The sequence below is a fragment of the Myiozetetes cayanensis genome, unplaced genomic scaffold (assembly GCF_022539395.1).
Source record: "Myiozetetes cayanensis isolate MyiCay16 unplaced genomic scaffold, myiCay2020 scf16, whole genome shotgun sequence".
Taxonomy (NCBI): Eukaryota; Metazoa; Chordata; class Aves; order Passeriformes; family Tyrannidae; genus Myiozetetes; species Myiozetetes cayanensis.
Genome location: NW_026087270.1, coordinates 1,175,328 through 1,194,607, shown reverse-complemented (window position 1 = coordinate 1,194,607; position 19,280 = coordinate 1,175,328). Strand labels below are relative to the sequence as shown.

At 42.3% G+C, this 19,280-nt stretch overlaps 1 protein-coding gene across 3 annotated transcripts; it reads left to right on the top strand.

The window, feature by feature from the left end:
* Window positions 1-6,008: 6,008 nt before the first annotated feature.
* On the top strand, window positions 6,009-18,564 carry GPATCH1 (G-patch domain containing 1). Of its 3 annotated transcripts, none has more exons than XM_050311463.1 (20): window positions 6,009-6,102; window positions 7,061-7,195; window positions 7,277-7,362; window positions 7,784-7,944; window positions 8,302-8,399; window positions 8,520-8,578; window positions 8,887-9,132; window positions 9,928-10,075; window positions 10,267-10,346; window positions 11,380-11,584; window positions 12,109-12,393; window positions 13,872-14,050; window positions 14,334-14,461; window positions 14,721-14,854; window positions 15,185-15,354; window positions 15,980-16,193; window positions 16,824-16,934; window positions 17,180-17,298; window positions 17,774-17,916; window positions 18,248-18,564. In XM_050311463.1, exons 1-20 carry the CDS (start codon window positions 6,027-6,029, stop codon window positions 18,267-18,269), a joined length of 2,799 nt encoding a protein of 932 aa, XP_050167420.1. In that variant the 5' UTR covers window positions 6,009-6,026; the 3' UTR covers window positions 18,270-18,564. The 3 variants fall into 3 exon arrangements, with proteins under 3 accessions (XP_050167420.1, XP_050167421.1, XP_050167419.1); XM_050311464.1 differs by having other exon boundaries at window positions 13,869-14,050; window positions 15,983-16,193; XM_050311462.1 differs by having other exon boundaries at window positions 13,869-14,050.
* Window positions 18,565-19,280: the final 716 nt, after the last annotated feature.

The window sequence follows — 19,280 nt, the reverse complement described above, 5'->3', positions numbered from 1 at the left end:
TGGTTCTGATGCCTTCGGATCGTTTTAGGCAAGAGCTCTGCTCGCTCCTCCCCGGCAGCGCTCCGCCGGAGCGTGTCCGAGCCTGGCCGGCCGCCCCTCCGCTCCCCCTGCAGAGCCTGGAGACAGGTCTGGCCCCCCGGGAATCTTGGGGCCGCTCTGGGGGACGCGGTTCCCCGCGGGTGCTGCCCCTCGGTGCGGGCTCCTTGCCCCGAGAGAGGCGCTGCCGGAGCCGGCGGTGCCTCGGATCACCAGGGTGATGCCTGCGGGGCCACATCGCGGGCTTTGGGATGCTGCGGACCTGCCGGCTCGGTTCTAGGGCTGTCTCTGTCTTGGCGGGGCCCGGCCACCCGCCCCCCGATCTGTGGGGCAGGAGCCCGGCAGAGCTGCCGGAGCTGCGGTTGCTCCGGGCCCCCGATAAGGGCAGCGGTATCTCCGTGCAAGGCAGGGCTGGCCCCGCTCCGGGGAACTGCTGTGGGATCGACCTCAGCGTTGCCAAAACCCGCAGTGTCCGCGCTGGGGACAGACCTCCTGCCTGAAACGCTCCGTTGTGTAACCGGTTTCGCAAATGTTACTGGACACTTGTGTGAGGAATTTGCCAATATTGGTCCCTATTCCCAGCCCTGCCCAACCTGCAGAGCTAGATGGGCATTCAGCACTGAAAGGTGCAATACTTTCAATGCAATACTTTCAAACTTGGCTTCTTCCCCACGCCACCCCTCTTCATTTTTTATCTTTTTTTATCTTTCTTAGAATTACAGCCTAGTTGTGTCACGCGAAAAATCTGCAGAGACAACATTTCTTTATCAAACGAAAAAATATCATCGGAATTACATCTTTAACAGAAACGTTCTTTGAAAACGCCGGTGTCTCCAGCGAGTTATGCAGAGCAGGCCGATTAAACTGTGTCTGCTGCATAGTTTTGAACAAGAAGACTAGAGTCAGCAACTCAGAAATTGGGATCCAAAGATCTGCTGTCTTGAAATCAGCTGAATTTTGTTCCTTGCGATTTCATCCACTCTCACCTCAGTACTTTGCTTTTTCCAATAATCCAAAAAATATTTGGGTGAATGTATGAAAATGTACGTTAAACAGAAACAAGTAAAAGAAAGAACGTTGTTTAACTTGCTCCAGTTTCTGATTTGAGGGTGTAAAAAATGGTTTCAATTATTTTCATGATATTAGGAAATGGATAAAGGGCACTTCATCGTGACTGCATTAGGACTGAGACCGTATTTCTTAAATAAGTTTTATCTGCATACAGTGAATATGGGTTTTTTTGCAAAAGGCACACACTCACTGTATGGTCTCAGTAGGGCTGAGATGTGTAATGACTGGGTAGGAGTGCTCTCTGACCTTGGAATGTAAATTGCAGCTTAGAACATTCCAAAACCTGATTTACCCTCAAAAAAAAAACCCCATTTCCCTGCTCTTCTGACCATCTTGTCTCCAGTAGGTTTTTGGTTGCCATTAGAATTCCTAAATAGAGCTGGATTTATACCACAAACTTTCTCAGTTTCTCATGATTACTTGCATCAGAAGGTTTAGTTGCAGCATTGTAAAGGCTGGGAAATGCAACATAGAAATGTGGAGTAATGCCCTTAGAAAATGGGATATATAAACACAGACGTTTGGTTGGTATTTATCTTTAAAAATAGATTAAATTCAGTGATCTGGTGCACTGGGCATGGCGCTATCTGTAAGAAAGCATCAAATTTGCCTCCAAAGAATATCAGTATGTTGTGCCTGAAGTGTTGCATTTGAAAGCAATGAATCTTATCTCTGCATCAGATCCCTCTCTCTGTTCTGTAGTACTGGGTGCTCTCTGGTTTTGTGTATTTTCCCAGATAAACCAGCCAGGTGATCTGGACCAAGGCCATGCTGGAAACAGGCACAGAATGGCAGAGCTTGAGTCGTCCCAGATTCTGTCCCACAATAGTAAAGGCAAGAGGGAGCAGAATCGGGACCAGAATCTGGACAGCGTTACCACAGTATAAATATGTCCATATTTTTAATGTTTGTTCTTCTCCTCCACCTTGAAAAAATATATGCCTATATGAAATCTTGTCAATAGGATGTCTCAAGGTGGGTTCTGAAAATTCCAGTTCTTAATGAGCAAATGTTTGTCTGCTGTAGGGAAGTATTAGGTGAGGAGAAAGGAAAAGGACCCATAGGTTGAATTTTCCCCCCCACACACACTCAAGTCTTGCAGGGAGGAAAAAAAAAAGAGATTACAAATGGCAAAAACAGGGCATGGGAAACAGTAGTAACATTTACAGGATGGAGTAGGAGATTTCCTTACTGGAACGAAAACGGTATAAAAACTTGGTATCAACGGCTTTGGATGGCCTCAATATGATTTGCTACAGGTGCAGCATTTCACTGCTGCTTTTTCACCTTAACAGTGTGAGGCACATATAAACTGCAGCTGTATCTTCACTGAAAAAAAACCAAAAGACTTTTGCTGCTGAATAGCAAATATGCCTTGCCTATTTCACTGTGAATTCACACTGGGAAAAAGACATTGCAGTTTCAGTGGGAATTAAGAATGTAAGACCAAACAGGGGCAAAATCATCACCACTTTTCCCAGCTAATGCCTTGCCTTTGACTGAGATCCATAGATAAAAATCTGTGTACTTAAGGACAATACGTGTTACCTCTCCCTTTTTTTTTTTTTTTTTTTTTTTTTTGGTGTGGTGAGGTTTTGGTGTTTTGCGTGTTTTTTTTTTTTTGGTATTTTTGTTGTTGGGTTTTTTTTGTTCATTGTTTTTAAAAAATGAAAATTAACACTTAGTAGAAGCTGAAGCAGTGCCTCGGGGTCTGTACTCCAGGTGACTGTTTTGTCAACTGATACAGCAGCCCTGTGCTGGCAGGAGGAATATTCAGGGGAACATTCCCATTGAATGCAAGATAAGGCAGAGGTGAAGTCAAGCCGGTTGTTATTCAAAACAAAAAATGCGGTATGTTTATACTTCCTGTACTTAGGTTTTCGGGTTTTTTTTCTTTAGTGTGATTTAAAAAACCCTATAAATGAATCAGGTTTTTTTGCTTCCTTTTACATATCAATTATACCAATTTTAATCTGAAGTTCCAGTGACTTGCATAACTTCAATCAACAAGAAGTTATGTATTTGAAGAAGTGGTTTTAAAGAATGTAACAAAAGGCTTAGGAAGACACTTCTATGGCTGAGCGTCTTGATGAAGTAATGCAGAACCAGATGTTCAAAATGTCTTGGAAAACTAAACTCCGAAGTCCACCTATGGCTTAAGAGCTCAATTTCAGCCTTACGTGCACTGGCGAGTGTGTGAGCTGTAATTCAAAATTACTGTGGGTTTTTCTCACCAGACAAATTTCTGTAAAAACAGTATTTTAAAACTAAGTTATTCAGATCTAACTAACATTTTAGGTTCATTACAATTAAAGACATTTGAGTTATTCTCTTATTTAACAGCTACAAATAGCAGTTGTCATTTGGTTTAACAACTGTTAAAAAACAGAGAGACTTTACCGTGGAGAAGGAAATACCACTGGGATGCAAAAGTAATTCTAATCCGATAGAAACCTTAAAGGGGAAAAAAAAAAAAAGCTTCAAGATTTGATTACCCCAACTCTTTGAGCCTATCAGACAAGACACTCCTAATATTTTCTGTTAACATGGTGCAAAAAAGGCCTGTGTGTTAAATCGAAGTCACCTGGAATTGAGTATTCAGAAACTATTATTTCCTAAACAAAGAGAAACAGCAACTGTGTTAACAACTCATTTGTCACTGTCTGTTCTAGCTAAGTGCTTAGCAGTTAGTAATGGTGAGAAAAGATAATACACGTAGATGTGTGTCTGTGGGATCCACTCTATTGTTTCTAAGAGAATTAGAGACCAAAATGAAACAGAGTACTCCCTATTTACATGGAACCGTGTAAATATTTCCTATTGAAACCTGAAACCACATGAAACTCTGCTAGTTTCGCCTTGAGAGAAACCAGTTCTATTTCACAAACAGAAATACTGGGTTAGGGAACACTCAGCTAAACTTGCAGAATACTTATCTGCTGAGAGTAGGAATCGCTCAAGACTGTGTTTTGATTTATTTTCAAGGATTTCAAAGAAACTGGTGATATTTGCTGACAAAAGTTGCGGGTGGATGGTATCCTCAGCACAAGCGAAGTGGCTTTGGTTTTGTTTTGGGGAGGCGGGGAGTTGCATTGGTTTGGGGGTTGTTTGTTGATTTGTTTTAAACATTTTGTATCCTGCTTTTAGTGAATCTGAGTACTGAGGTCAAATGTAAGCTTGAGAAACCAAATTAATAAAAATCGACAAAGGAGTTTCTCACGGGCAACACTGGAAATTAAAATCCAAATTTTGAACGCTTGGGTCCTAGCGGGTCATACCAGTCTTTGTACAAAACATACTCAGTAAAAGTTTCTCTTGCCATGCAGGATTTCCCAAGGAGGTGCAGAGACACCTGAAAGCGTTCAGGGATGAAGCTCTTTGACGGAAGGCTTGAACCTTCTTTGAGAACTTTTTGTCTGTAGTTTTGAGACCTCTGCCCTGATTTCTGTGCACATTCTTCTTGAATAGCTCGTAAAACAACGCGGTAAGGCAGATTTTGGGGGTGGCGGTCTCGGGGATGGGAAAGTGCCGGAGATGGTGGTGCCAGGGTCGAAGTTGCCGGGGATGGGGATCCCGCGGGGGGCGGTCCCGGGGCACTGAGAGGTCCTGGGGATAGGAGTCCCAGGTTTGGGGGATCCCGGCGGTTCCGGAGTTTGGGAGTTGAAATCCCGAGGATGGGAATCCCGGGGGTGGCGGGTACCGGGGGTGGAGATCCTGGGCGTGGCGGTCCCGGGGTTGGGGCTGCCGGGGATGGGGATCCCGGGATGGGATCCCTGGTTGGGGTTCCCGGGATGGGGATATCGGGATGGGATCCCTGGTTGGGGTTTCCCCGGTTGGGGTTTCCCTGGTTGGGGTATCTCGGGATGGGATCCCTGGTTGGGGTTCCCCCGTTGGGGTTTCCCGGGATGGGATCCCTTGTTGGGGTTCCCCCGTTGGGGTTTCCCGGGATGGGATCCCTGGTTGGTGTTCCCGGGATGGGATCCCTGGTTGAGGTTTCCCAGGATGGGGATCCCGGGCTGGGATCCCCAGTTGGTGTTTCCCGGGATGGGGATATCGGGATGGGATCCCAGGTTGGGGTTTCCCGGGATGGGATCCCCGGTTGGGGTTCCCTGGTTGGGGTTTCCCGGGATGTGGATCCCGGGATGGGATCCCCGGTTGGGTTTCCCGGGATGGGATCCCTGGTTGGGGTTTCCCGGGATGGGATCCCTGGTTGGGGTTTCCTGGGATGGGATCCCTGGTTGGGGTTTCCCTGGTTGGGGTTTCCCTGGTTGGGGATCCCAGGATGGGGATCTCGGGATGGGATCCCCGGTTGGGGTTTCCCTGGTTGGGTATCCCGGGATGGGATCCCTGGTTGGGGTTTCCCCCGTTGGGGTTTCCCTGGTTGAGTATCTCTGTATGGGATCCCCGGTTGGGTATCCCGGGATGGGATCCCTGGTTGGGTTTCCCTGGTTGGGGTTCCCCCGTTGGGGTTTCCCTGGTTGGGGTTCCCCCGTTGGGGTTTCCCGGGCTGGGATCCCTGGTTGGGGTTTCCCTCGTTGGGGTTCCCGGGATGGGATCCCTGGTTGAGGTTTCCCGGGATGGGGATATCGGGATGGGATCCCCGGTTGGGTTTCCCGGGATGGGATCCCCGTTGGGGTTTCCCGGGATGGGATCCCTGGGTTGGGGTTTCCCGGGATGGGGATATCGGGATGGGATCCCTGGTTGGGGTTCCCCGGATGGGGTTTCCCGGGATGGGGATATCGGGATGGGATCCCTGGTTGGGGTTCCCGGGATGGGGATATCGGGATGGGATCCCTGGTTGGTGTTTCCTGGGATGGGATCCCTGGTTGGGGTTTCCCGGCCGGGGTTCCCGCCCGGCCCGCTGGCCCCGCCCCCCGCCCGTGACGCCGCCGTGCCCCGCGCGGCCACCGTCGGTCAAGATGGCGGCGGGCAGCGACAGCGAGGAGGAGGAGGACCTGGTGAGCTACGGAGCGGCGCTGCAGCCCCTGCAGGAGGGTAAGGACCCTCCCCGCCCCGCCCGACCTTGGGGCAGGCCCTGCGGAGCGGCCCCGCGGTAGGCGCTGGAGTCCCGCACGGCCCGGGCCGGTTCGCGGCCTTGGCTGTGGGAGCTGTGGCGTGTGGGCCCCGCGCAGACACACCTGCCCTTCTCCCCCTGCCTCTCCTTTCTCCCCTGCCTCTCCTGCCCTTCCTCCCCCTGCCCCGGCAGCCGTGGTGAACTGCAAAAACGTCTGGCTCGGCCTGGGGACGGAGCGGGGAAAGGCCCCGCGGGCACCACCCCGGCTGTGCGGGGCTGAGCTGGGCTGTCCCTGCCCTGCGTGGGGCTGGGGGCCAGCCTGTCCTTCTGTGCTTTCCCTAAGCCTCAAAAAGAGAGGAGAAAATAGAGTTCGAGTGTAACGCTTCAGGTGCACGCAGTTGTCCTATTAGGACCGTTCTATGCCTATATTCGTATATTCACCTTATATATTCGTGTATTCACTAGTCCAAGGACTTATGTATGGCCGTGACTCCCAAGTCTGTGCTGCTTTATGCAAGAAGTACTGTTTAGAAAGTGTAAATGGTCATATCAAAGTCTGTAGCTTTGGTGGTTCATTTCAGTTTTGGACACATCTGGTGTGTAGTTTCTCAAGCAGTTACTGAAGTGATGGAATCCTGCCAGGGGTCTTGCATGCCAAGAAACTAAATGTCCTTTCACAGGAAAAGAACACTGTTCAGAACTCATCAGAGTTAAGGGGTTTGATGTGAACACAGTGCCTTTCCTTTGGCACTGTGCATCAGCAGTGTATGCAGATGGTTAAAGTGGGGGGGAAATAGATGTGAACTGATGCTTTCCACTTCAGGGTGGCCACTGCTTGATCCAGTTCTTACCTGCGAGGAAGAAGCAGCTTCTGGAGGGAGTGGAAGGTCCCTTCTTCATGCAGTGTTGTGTCTCATCTTGTGGTGTGTTTGGCTGTAGGTGAGCGGATTAAGAAGCCGGTTCCTCTTCAAGAGCAGACGGTTAAGGATGCAAAGGGGCGATATCAGCGTTTCCACGGGGCCTTTACTGGGGGCTTTTCTGCTGGTTACTTCAACACCGTGGGCACAAAGGAAGGTTGGATGTTTTTCTGTCTGAATTGTTTTCAAATACTGTGCTGCCTTAAGCACCTTACTTAAGCATTTACCTTCCTTAAAGGATGGACGCCCTCAGCTTTTGTCTCCTCACGGCAGAAGAGAGCAGACAGAACCACTCTTGGACCAGAAGACTTCATGGATGAGGAGGTAAATTTAGAAAGGAATAGAAGACTTTTGTAAATGCTTTCCATGACAGCAGGTTTTTCAGGCGATAAAATCTTCTGAGGAACTCTAATAGCAAAAATTGAAGTAGCTTTAAAAGGGCTTCTTGTGTGCAGTGTTACACTGCTGGGTCATAAAGACTGTTTCGTAGGTTCACTTAAGAAGCTCCTGTAATGTCAAAAATTAAACCAGAACTCAACCCTTTCACTCTATCAGAAAAGGCAAATACTTCTGAAACTGTTTAAAATATGTCCATTCAGGTTATTTAAAAAAACCCTGTCTAAATGGTTGAAGAAAATTAGCCAATATGAAGGTCACGTCCCTTTCCTTTAGTATTACAGTAAGGAAGAACTTGAGGGGTGTTTAATTTTATTTTTTTTTTTTGCATTTTGTGTGTATTTTCCAGGATCTTAGTGAATTTGGGATAGCACCGAAAGATATCACAACCACAGATGATTTTGCATCCAAAACTAAAGACAGAATAAAAGAGAAAGCCAGACAGATTGCAGGAGTAGTTGCTGCCATTCCAGGAACCACTGCATTCGATGATCTGATAGGACCCTCAAAGTAAGTGAATTTACATAAAGATTGGCCAAACAATTCCTTTCACTTGGAAGTGTTGTGTTGGTTAGAGAAGTAACTTTTGACCACAGCAATCTGCAGAAGAGACTGGAAGATCTGCAGTGTTGCACTTCCTAAGTGACCTCCAGCTGGATTTCTGTTTTGAATGTGCAGACCTGTACCAGGTAAACATTTACAACTGGCATGCGGTGTGTGTGCAAATGTTGGTACATTCATACGGGGTTTTAGCTGGGGCATAAAGACAGAAGTTCAAATGTTGTGTATGTACATGGTTGATCAATACATAGTAAAAGTATTGTTTGAAGTAATTCTGGGGTTTGTTTCCTTTTGTTTTCTTCTTAGAATAACAGTTGGAGTTGAACTCTTACGAAAAATGGGCTGGAAAGAAGGACAAGGAATTGGACCACGAGTCAAAAGAAAGCCATGCAGGCAGAAACCTGGTAAGTTCAGGGAAGTTCCTGAGCTCCTTGGTAGGAAGTTAACATTCATAGACAGATTAGAAGGTTAACTTTAAAACCTCCTTTTATTAATTTAATATGATGCTCTGATGTCTCTTACAGATCCTACAGTGAAAATATATGGTTGTGCTTTACCACCTGGACTGTCTGAGGGTTCTGAGGTATTGAACAGGCAAAAGTTGTTTGTTGACTTATGTAAGAATGTGTGTTAAATAAAAAACTCCTAAAACTTCTTTTTATGTCTTTGAACAGGATTTTAAAATGTGCTTTCAAATCTTCTTAAAAGCATTCATACTCACCCTGCTTAATGTGGAGAAAGGTTTTAGTGCAACTAAATTTCCTCTTAAGCAGGTGTAATTCATATATCATTTAGGAATTGCAGATGTTCCTAGGCTCGTGTAAACTGAATAGTGTAAAAGCACAGCACTTTTAATAATATTTGCTCCTGGAAACGTTTATTTTGTCCAAGGAGGAAGAGGATGAATACCAGCCAGAGAATGTGACCTTTGCCCCAAAAGATGTCATGCCTGTAGATTTGACTCCTAAAGAGAACGTCCATGGCCTTGGCTATAAGGGTTTGGATCCCTCACAAGCCTTGTTTGGTGTGTCTGGCAGAGAACACCTGAATCTTTTCACAGCTGGTTCTGAAGAGACAAGCAACTTGCTTGGGGATCTGAGACACAGTAAAGGAAGAAAACTGGGTATTACAGGTCAGGTAAGGACAATTGTTAATGCCTTTTATTATTAGTGCAGTAAAATATAAACAAATTTGGGAGGGGGTTAAGTGAAAAGCTCCTTATTGTTGTAGGGTTATTGTAAGAAATCTTAAGTGTAGTTTGACAGCAGGATTTCTTTAAAACTTGTTTTGAAGATGTGGAAAAATCCTTAGAACTTTCAAATACCTTCACTTACCAATATTGTTAAAGACAACTATGAAAAATACCTGACTCTGAGTAGCTGCATGGAGAAAAGTCTGGTGTTACTTGGCTTAGAGAAAGTTAACATTCAGTATTTTTTTAGTTTACATTTTTTGGTCTGTTTTACTTTCAGTAATCTCTTAGCTAGAGAGGTTTGGTGTTGCTCCATGCTGTTTGTAGTTCTTATCTAGAGGCACGATGAGTTTACATTCCTGGGAATTCTCCTTGCTTAATTTCCATGCCAACTGACAATTTTTTTTTTCCTTCTGAGAACTTAACCTGGTCTTAGTCAGATTGTAAATGTTATTTTGTGGAATTAGTCTGCTGTCCTCATCCTGTACAGATCAAACTTGCTTGCCAGGGGAATGGAATATGTTTACTTTTGTGTTCAGTGAGGGGGGGGTTTTTTTCCACCTCACTTCTTGGGGTGAAGCTGGACATTCTTCCCAGTGTGTGTGTGTGTATATATATTTATATGTATACATTTCACATCTTATACAGGTGAGTAGATATCCATGTAGATGTGTTCTGTTATGTGACTTTAAAGTATTTTTACACTTCTGAGCTTTCATTTGTATTTAAATATATTTTAGGCTTTTGGCGTGGGAGCTCTGGAGGAAGAAGACGATGATATTTATGCAACTGATACCCTGTCAAAATATGATACAGTTCTGAAAGATGAGGAACCTGGGGATGGCTTGTATGGCTGGACAGCACCAAAGCAATATAAATCCAAAAAAAGTAAGAACTGTGGGTCTATCTAAACACCTAGTGTAATTTGGGGAAAAAATAGCATCATGTAGTCTCTATTTGCCAGATATTTTAGTTTTCAGCCTTGATATCTGAAACTTCAACTAGTCTTCCTTCCATATTTTTTTTTTTGCCTAACATACATGTTTTAAATATTGACCAACTCTGTGGTCACTTTGTAGGGCCTGAAAGAGACTTTAAATATATAGGCAAAATCTTGGATGGTTTTTCCTTGGCATCAAAATCATCAATTCCAATCAAGGTAAGCAGATAGTTATATTTTTTATATTAATAACATCAAGAAATTATCGTGTAAGCTGTGTGGATTTTACTGCTGCTCTGTGTTTTCTCTGTTCTTAGAAATGAGTGTTCTGGTCAGCAGTAAAGATTGATGAGTGAGCAAAATTATAGCACTGGGGGCTGTTCAATAGAAACCTAAAATTTGTCAGATTCCTTAAGCAATTTTAACTTTGCCTGTGACATTGGCTTTGAACAAATGCCTCCCACACTTTGTACTGTTATTTGCCATGAAGTTGGAGGAATGGTTTAATCTGACTTGAAAATAAAAAACTTGCATCTTTTGCTCCTGGATCTTTCAGATGCAACGTTCAGTTCTCTGGAAAAATCAGGCCTCATGGTCTGTCCACTTTGCTTTTTGGTGACAGGTTTATTTGTTAGTCCTGTTCTCAGGTTTGCATCGTTTATGCCATAAATATTTGCATAAATTAGGATGACAGACAGAACTGCATGACATGGTTCCCTTTCTAAGGAAGAATGTTGGTGTGGTGTATGAAATTGCACTGTGTAGGGAGCACAGGGATAACCTCTGAAGTAACAACCTGAATGAGGAATATGGGGGAAAAGCATTTTGAAAGACATCAAAATACACTAAGCACACCAATACTCAGTAGTACAATTAATTGATTAAATCATGTGACTTTAGTTCTTAAAAAAAAAAAAATCTAAAAAAAAGGCAATACCAGGAGCATTTTCTCAAACAAAAGCAGTGCAGATTAAGACTCCTGTTAAGTTTTTTATTGCATGATGTGCTTGTTTTCTTATTTTTTCATAGTCATTACATACTGTCAGGATTTGTTCCCAGAGTTTGTATTACAGTGCCGCTTCCTGACTGGGCCTATGAGAATCAGCAGCTTGTAGTGTGTAAATTGAGGAATTTTTAGGATGGAAGCTGAGGAATTTTTAGGTTGGGCTGCCTTTTTCTGAAACACGTTTTGCAAGTGTTCCATACAAAGTTCTCTCCCTGAGTGGATTTATTTTGTTCTGTGGCCCCAAAGATTTACCCACCACCTCACCTGCCCCGAAATTACAGACCAGTTCATTACTTCCGACCTGTGATAGCAGCTGGGCAAGAAAACTCCCGTTTGCAGAAGGCACTGGAGGAATCCACTGGGAAGCTGGGGAGTGATCCAGCACAGCAGAGCAGGCACGCTTTGGATGCAGCTCAGAGGAGGGAACTGCTGGGAGAGACTGGGCTGAAAGGTACCACCTTTGCTTGGCTTTGTCTGACAGGAAAAGCTGGCCTTGAACACTTACTTTCTGATACAAACATAACCAAATCTAGTTCCCATAGCTGGAATACCATTCCAGTGCTCTGTTTCATCACAGCACTGGCATTGTTGGCATAGCTGGCTGTATTTTCATTTGCTTAAATATTTGGTCTGTGTTTCGTTGTGCTTGGTTGGGTTTTCCCGTGGCCTTTTGTGAATGTAGGAGGCTCTGAGGATTTTTTTCCTGTAAAATGAGGTTTCACTGAAATACATTCAAATGTGTAGCTGTGCCTCACATTTGTATGTACAATTGTGAACTTTATAAAGTTATATGTAAATATGTGGTAAATGGCATAAAAGATATAATAGTGGCCACATTTTTATCTGTCATCTCTGCAATTTTATTTTTTATTTCTGCTTAAGAGCATTTTCTCTGAATGTGTACCCATAGTGGAAGAAATAATTCTAGGAGTTTTTAATTTCTATTTATCTTTTACTGCTTTTTTTCTGCTTTAGGTCCAGCTCCTTCTGTTTTGGAATATCTGTCTGAGAAGGATAGAGAAAGACTCAGAGAAGTGAAACAAGCATCTGAACAACAAATGAAAGCAAAACCAGTGGCTCAGCAGCCCCAAAACAGATTCCAGGCAGCCCCCCCAGAGGATGCTGCTCCCAAATGGCAAATGCTGCTGGAGGGGCAGTTGGCAAATGCTGGTTCCAGTGACTTCAAACCATTTGCAAGAAATCCAGAAAAACAAAAAAGATACGAAAATTTTGTGAAAAGTCTTAAACAAGGAGAAAAAGGTAAAACATTTCTTGATTTTAATTATTTTCCTTTTTTTTTCCCCCTTCTTTTTTTTATTCCAGTGCATTATATGTCCACTGTGAGTTCTCTTCCTGAATTCCACAGCATCTCTCCCTCTATTTCTTTTCAGGGCCAATGTTAAAAGAAATTTTTACTGATATTTTGTCCTTTTGATCTCAGGAAAACGGCTCAGTAATTTAATTGCCAGCAAGTCTTGATTTTTAGGCATTACATTTGCCAAGAAAGACTGCAGCTTTGGTCAGTAGAATAAGCATTTTCATCCAGTTTGTTCCTCTTTAAGGAGTAAAACTCTTTCTGTCTCCTTTCATTTTGTTTAGATTTTTGCTGTTAAATGGTACTGTGGTGCATCTTAAATTAAACCAGGGGCTTACAGTGCCTTGTGGTGAGTTGTCCAGTGCTGTGATTTTTCTGTAAGGTGTAGAAAGCTGAAGTGGATCTAGGGAGTTCCTCAGCAGCCTGTGAATCTAGACTACCTTAAAATTAAAAACAAACAAACAAAAAACAAACAAAAACACCAACAAAACGGGGTTGGTTTGGTTTTCAAATTTTTAAGTACAAAGGGGTCATTGGAGAAGAAGAAAATGGGCACCAGCAAAATGTCACAGAGGAAAGCATTTAGGGACAGATAGAAAACCTGGTTTTGTTATTTTAATTGTGGTTTGGTTTTTGGTTTGGGTTTTTTTCTTTAAATAGTCCTTTTAATTCGATCAAAAAATCATTTCCTGGTTAGTAGCTTCCTCTGGCTACCACAGTGGGACAGGTTACTTGAGCTTTGAACCCCAAGTTCCTTTGTTCAGGACTGGGATTTTCCCTGTGTAAAATTGAGTACCCTCAGTTATGACTCTATTATGCTGTAAATGCCTCCCTAGTAATAATGATGAAAATGCAGGAATATTTAAATACCTGGAATGATTAAAGTTCTGTTTTCCTGTAAGAGGGATTGTTTGGCTGGTGTTATTTCCTCTTCCTTCTGGGAGAAAAAGTGAACCTGTTGCTGTAAACAGGGTCTGTATGGTTTATATAAAAACCTGCGTCCAAACTCTGTGTTTATCAGTGGGCACTTTATATTCCAGGAAGCCTCTTAAAGTTCCCAAAGCCTAGCCAGGCTTAGTCCTTGTTTAACTCTGTTCTGTGGCTTAGTTATTTGATAAATCTTTGCATTATACTTTTGTTTTTAAACACATTAAATATTCTGAACATTTCTTAGAGGGCAGTGATTAAGGAGTTAGGTTTACGAGCAAAATTATTCAAAATATCTATTTTGCATTTGGCAAATGCTATCTTGAAAAGCTGCCTCCATTTATCAAGGATTAACACAGTTGAGAATAAACTGTCCTTAAGCTAAATACTCATTTAATACTCGCAAGGATGTTTGCTTATGATGTGATTGTTTCAGAGGTGTTGGAGCTCAGTAACTGTGACCCTGCTGAGCATTTCTCTCCTGCTCTCACAGCAGATGCCCTGGAGCGTTTTTTAGACCCCAACATGACAGAATGGGAGCGGGGCAGGGAGCAGGAGGAGTTTGTCCGTGCTGCCATGTTCTACAGATCCTCCAGTTCCACGCTCTCCTCCAGGTTCACTCGGGCCAAGTACGAAGATGACGTTGACAAAGTCGAAGTTCCTCGAGACCAAGAGGTACCTGCTGTTCTCTTGGATACCTTGGAGCTGCAGTTGCTGCCTCAACCCTCAATTTCTCCTTCTTTAAAACCCTTTTGTGGATTTGTCACTGTTTTGTTGCCCTTCTGTTCAAACATTCCAGCATCAAAAGATGCTGCTCATCTTTTGAAAACACTCACTGCATCCAGAAAAGTGTTTTGTTGAACAGCCCTTAATTATTATGTTTGTCTTGTTTCAAGTCTTATTAATAGTTCAGTAAGTTGTGCCTTCTTTAGCAGCTGTAAATGTTTGCCTTTTTCAGAATGATATCGATGATAAGGAAACTGCTGTGAAGATGAAGATGTTTGGCAAACTCACAAGAGACAAGTTTGAGTGGCACCCTGACAAGCTGCTGTGTAAAAGATTTAATGTTCGTGATCCTTATCCTGAGTAAGATGATTGAGATTTATATTTTTATATTGGGAAATTCTGAGGTTTTTGTTTGCTGGTGGAAAATCTGCCTTGGTGTTTTCTTCTTGTGTCATAATGTGATGCAGAACTGCCAATATTTTTATTTGCATCATGAAACATGGGGACAAAACAGCATGCATTTTAAGGACTGCTGTAGGTCTTTCAGCTTGCTGTAGATAATTTGAGGCCTTTTCTGTGCTGAAAACAATAATCAACAAACGTTTTTATTTCCCTCTAGTTCTTCCATAGTTGGTTTACCAAAAGTGAAAAGAGACAAGTATTCTGTGTTTAACTTCTTAACTGTCCCTGAGCCCACCACGTCTGCAACTCCAACAACAAACAAACAAATCCAAGAGAGTAACAGCCACAACAGTAAGTTTGTTGTTACTTTATTAACTTAGCTATAAACAAGATAGTAGTACAGAAAGAGCATCTTTTTTTAGTTTACAAAAAAAAACAAACTTTTTTTAATTAAAAACCCTAAATAAAGAAACTGAAAAAAGTTTCAGTAACATAAAAACCTAAGTTAGTGATATAATGCTAATCTCTTTTACCTAGAAGATCTTTATAGGTCAAATATTCATTAGAAAGATTTAAAAAACGTCAAACTGAAGAAGAAGCAGAGTAATTTAAAATCAAACAGGCTGTGAAATGCAGGATAATTTGGCATGCAACTGATTTGAATGTTTTGAATGTTTTTAGAACCAAAGAAACCTTCAAGGTGGGATATGTCGGATAAAGAGAAGGAGAAGAGAGATTCTATCAGTGAATTCATTAGCCTTGCTAGATCAAAAGCTGATGTTCAGCAGCAGCCACCAGTGCCAGCTCCAGAAAAATGTGCAACTGGGCCAAGTGAAACTCTTCCCACTGAGGTGAGTTTACAGGGTTTGGACCTTGACAACCCAGAAATAAGATTGGATAATACATGAATTGATTTCCTACAGATCACTTTGCTCAAGAGCCAACTCAAGAGCAGGGGCATGAGATTGTACTTGGAAGAATTTTGAGGTTATAACTCTGAGATGTAAAATGTTTGCAGCTCACAAGGACAGCAGGTTTGACTGTACTTGAAGTAGCAGCTTCAGAGGAGAAAAAATGTATCTCAGCAGACTGGGAACTAAATTCAGTCACCCTCACTCTGCTCACAGGCAGAATGGAGGAGGGTGCATATTTTGGGGAGAAAGGTGATGTTTTCCTTTTGCTTAAATTTATTATTATATAATTGAAGTTTGAAATAATGAGTTAGATCCCCAAATATTGCAAATTCTGTTTTCAACTGTGTAGCACAAAGTGCACTCCCAGGTCCAGGACGCTGGCTTAGTTTCGCAGCACTTCACATCTGCACTATTTTGGTTCCTAAGGTCGTGCGTTTCACAGCTATTGTGACATCTGTAAATGCCTGTAAATGCCTGCCAGCATGTTTGAAGTTGTTCCTTCCCAGAGAGGGACTGTTAGTTCCTTTAGTGTTTAACTGCAGGTTGTTGTGGTGCTGTTCAGCAGGGAGCTAATGAAAGAAAGGATCAGGAGGAAGAAAGCAAACGACCACCCATGGACTTATTCAAGGCCATCTTTGTGAGTTCCTCAGATGAAAAATCATCTTCCTCTGAAGAAGAGAGTGATGAGGAGCAGCAACCAACTACTTCAGTAACAGAGTCAGAAACCACCCAGCAAGTTGATAAACAAACAGACAGTTCTTCCTCTGGGGTACAAGGTAGTCCCTAATGGATGTTCATTTTTATGCAACATAAAATAAAAACCTTGCAAAAGGTTGGTTTATGACTCACATACTCTAGGACTGCACTCCTGTGCAGATCATCTGGAATTGGTGGAGCTGGGCATGTAGAAAATCCAAATAATGCAGCACAGAATAAGGCCTTGCATGTTATCCTGTTATTTGTGCTGCCATTTGTCTTGTGTAGGTTTTACAAGCAAAGTGCCCAATGCAATATGCTTGTTAAACAGTGAGGGGGAGGAAAACATCTAGTGCTAGAGCACACTGAAAATGGAAATACTTTGTTCATTTCCTGTCACAGCTGGTTCTATTAACATTTAACTTTTAGCCTTTATTAATTTATGCATCTTGTGGAGTTTTTTATTAGTTCTAAGTAGTGGAAAAATATTTCTGTGTTAAAAAATAGAAGCAAACAAATGCACTGGTATTAATTAATAATCGTGTAGTGTAACAGGCAAATTTTGATTTAAAGGGAAAAAAACCCCACAGTATGTTGACATGTTTCAGAATTCCAGTAATCCAATTGGCCAGAGCATCCTTCAGCACTTCCTGGAAAAAGTGTTTTCTTCTGTTCCTTTCAAATATAGGATTCTTTGGCTTTTTTCACAGAGAGTGTGGCTGCTGCAGCTGATCCTGGCACTTCTTCATTGTCTACTTCAAAGCAGGAGCTGGATGCAGCAGAGGAATTTGGACCAAAGCTGCCTCCAGCTTTTTCTTCTGGTAGGTTCTGTAAGCTTTCTAGAAGTGTAAATTCTGCACATTTAATGGCATAATTCAAACACCAAGGCATTTAATTACAACAGGATTTTTAGACATTTCATTTCCATTTGAAAGCTTAGGAGTTTTGTTTGTTTGTTTTAACTATCCTGTTAGGTTAAAAGTAATACAGAATGTAATAATCAAATTACTTTTTTTGTCCTTTTTTTCTTTTTTTTTACTGTTTATGCATTTGCTTTGTGCTTTAGGTGCTGCTTGGCAAACAGTGGTGCCAGCAAGCTCTCCTGGGTCCAGCAGGAAAGAAAAGCATAGGAAAACAAGAGAGAAGCACAAGGCAAAGAAAGAACATAAACGTAAAAAAGAAAAGGTATTTCATGTAAATAAACTGACCTGCCAGTCCACATTTTTTATTCTTTATACCAGGTTGCAGGGAATACATAATACTGGGACTAGAATTTAAGCACCAGAATTCCTGGGATGTTTTGGAACCGAGGAAGTTGTCCCACTGCGATGCTGCTTTTTCCGTGTATACGACTTGGCTACAGACACAGCAGTGTGGGTGGTTTCAGGCTGTGTGCTGAAGGTGTCAGGCACGTTCTGGGAACTGCATTATAGTCATGAAACTTGCATTTTGTAGGGAGTTGAGTGCTTAGGTGAAATGCAGGGTCTTGGTTTGTATTTTCTTCAGCTCAGTCTGAGTAGTGGAAAAGAGTGATTGGTCATTGCTCTGTTTCAGTCAGGCTTGGAGACTTCACTGAAATCAACTTTTTTCTGTTGTCGACTTCCGGGAAAATCCAAGTCTTTCACAAGGAAATAAGGGACTATTTATCTTCTTTTTACAGAAAAAGAAACATAAGAAGCAGAAAAACAAAGGAAAACACAAGAATAAAAAATCAGAAAAAGAAAGCAGCTCAGACACTACCGAGAGCAGTGACAGCAGTGATATGGATACCACAGGCCTGTCACCCAAAGAACTTCTAAGAAGGTAAATAGAAAGGTCACTTAAACACTTGCAAATTTTGCAGTGAGTAACCAAAACATCAGTTTATGAGTTGTTAAATACTGCTGACTTCAGTGAGGAAAGATTACAGATGTTAGACATCCTAATATAGGGAGTAATTAATTTTAGGATAGGAACCTCTTCAGGTAAATGGCACTAAGTAGAGAGCCCTGTTGGTTAGTGGACATTATCATTAAAGATGGCTGATATTTTTGGAAGGTATTTTGAATTGGAATTACAAATTGAACAAGTGCAGGTGGGGATGTTGCATGTTACTGTTCAGAGTGACCTTTCTCTTTTTCTTTCTCCCTTCTAGATTAAAACAACTTCAGTATTGAAGAAGCCTCTTGCTTTCCTCAGTACTGTGGGACTTGATCTCCAATGTTTGATCTCCTCCATGATGGTAGATCAGTGGTGTATAATGTGAAGCACTAGAGATACAGTATTCATATTGAATTTCTTTGAAAGTAAATGTGCTTATGTTTATTTTGTGAATGTTTCATGTGTTCAAAATGTATGGATTATAGAGCATTGAAAAGACCCCTTTCTGGGCAGCATAATCTGAAATACCGCAGGCTCTGTTTTAATTCATTAAACAAAGCATTTTAATAAACTTTAATGTTGTTAAATGAGTTTTGTATGGTAATAATCTTGTATGCCTAGGACCTCTAAAGTGCTGGAGAGTAAGTTTCAGTCTGAGTTAAGTTAAAAACCAAGGCAATGTAAAATCTGTATTGGGTGCAAGTATTTTTAATGAAGCTAAAGCAGAATTTCAAGTTGCAGTTTTGCAGTCTCAGGCTGTGTTTGGGGTTATTTTTAACTGTCCAAATTGTATATAGCATTTATTATAGCAGCTGTAAACCACTGAACTCTCATGGAATAGGCTGGGTTGGAAGGGATTCATCAGGATCATCGAGTTTGACTCCTGGCCCTGTGCAGGACAGTTGTATCATTTTGACACAAATTACTAAGGCTGATGAGCTACAAGATTAATACTGTGATTAAAATCTGCCTTATTTTATGTAGTACAAAGAAAACTATTTATACCTTTTCAAAATACCTTTGACAAAATTTGTAACAGTCTTGTCTAAAACGTGTGGTCTAAGAGTTTGATGCCCTTAGATGGACCAGAATCAAGGAAACAAGTGTTTAAAAGACTTAAGAGAGACTTGAGAGGAAGAAGAATTGACAAAACAAACCAAACCAAACCTCCAGAAAAACAAAAATACAATCCATATCCATCGACATCTTTTTTTCTCGACCAGATTTGGTAAATCTGCTCCAAGGTAGTCCCAGGGAAAGAATGAGAGCTTTGCTCAGGCAAGTGGAACTTCAGGTATATTCTCTTC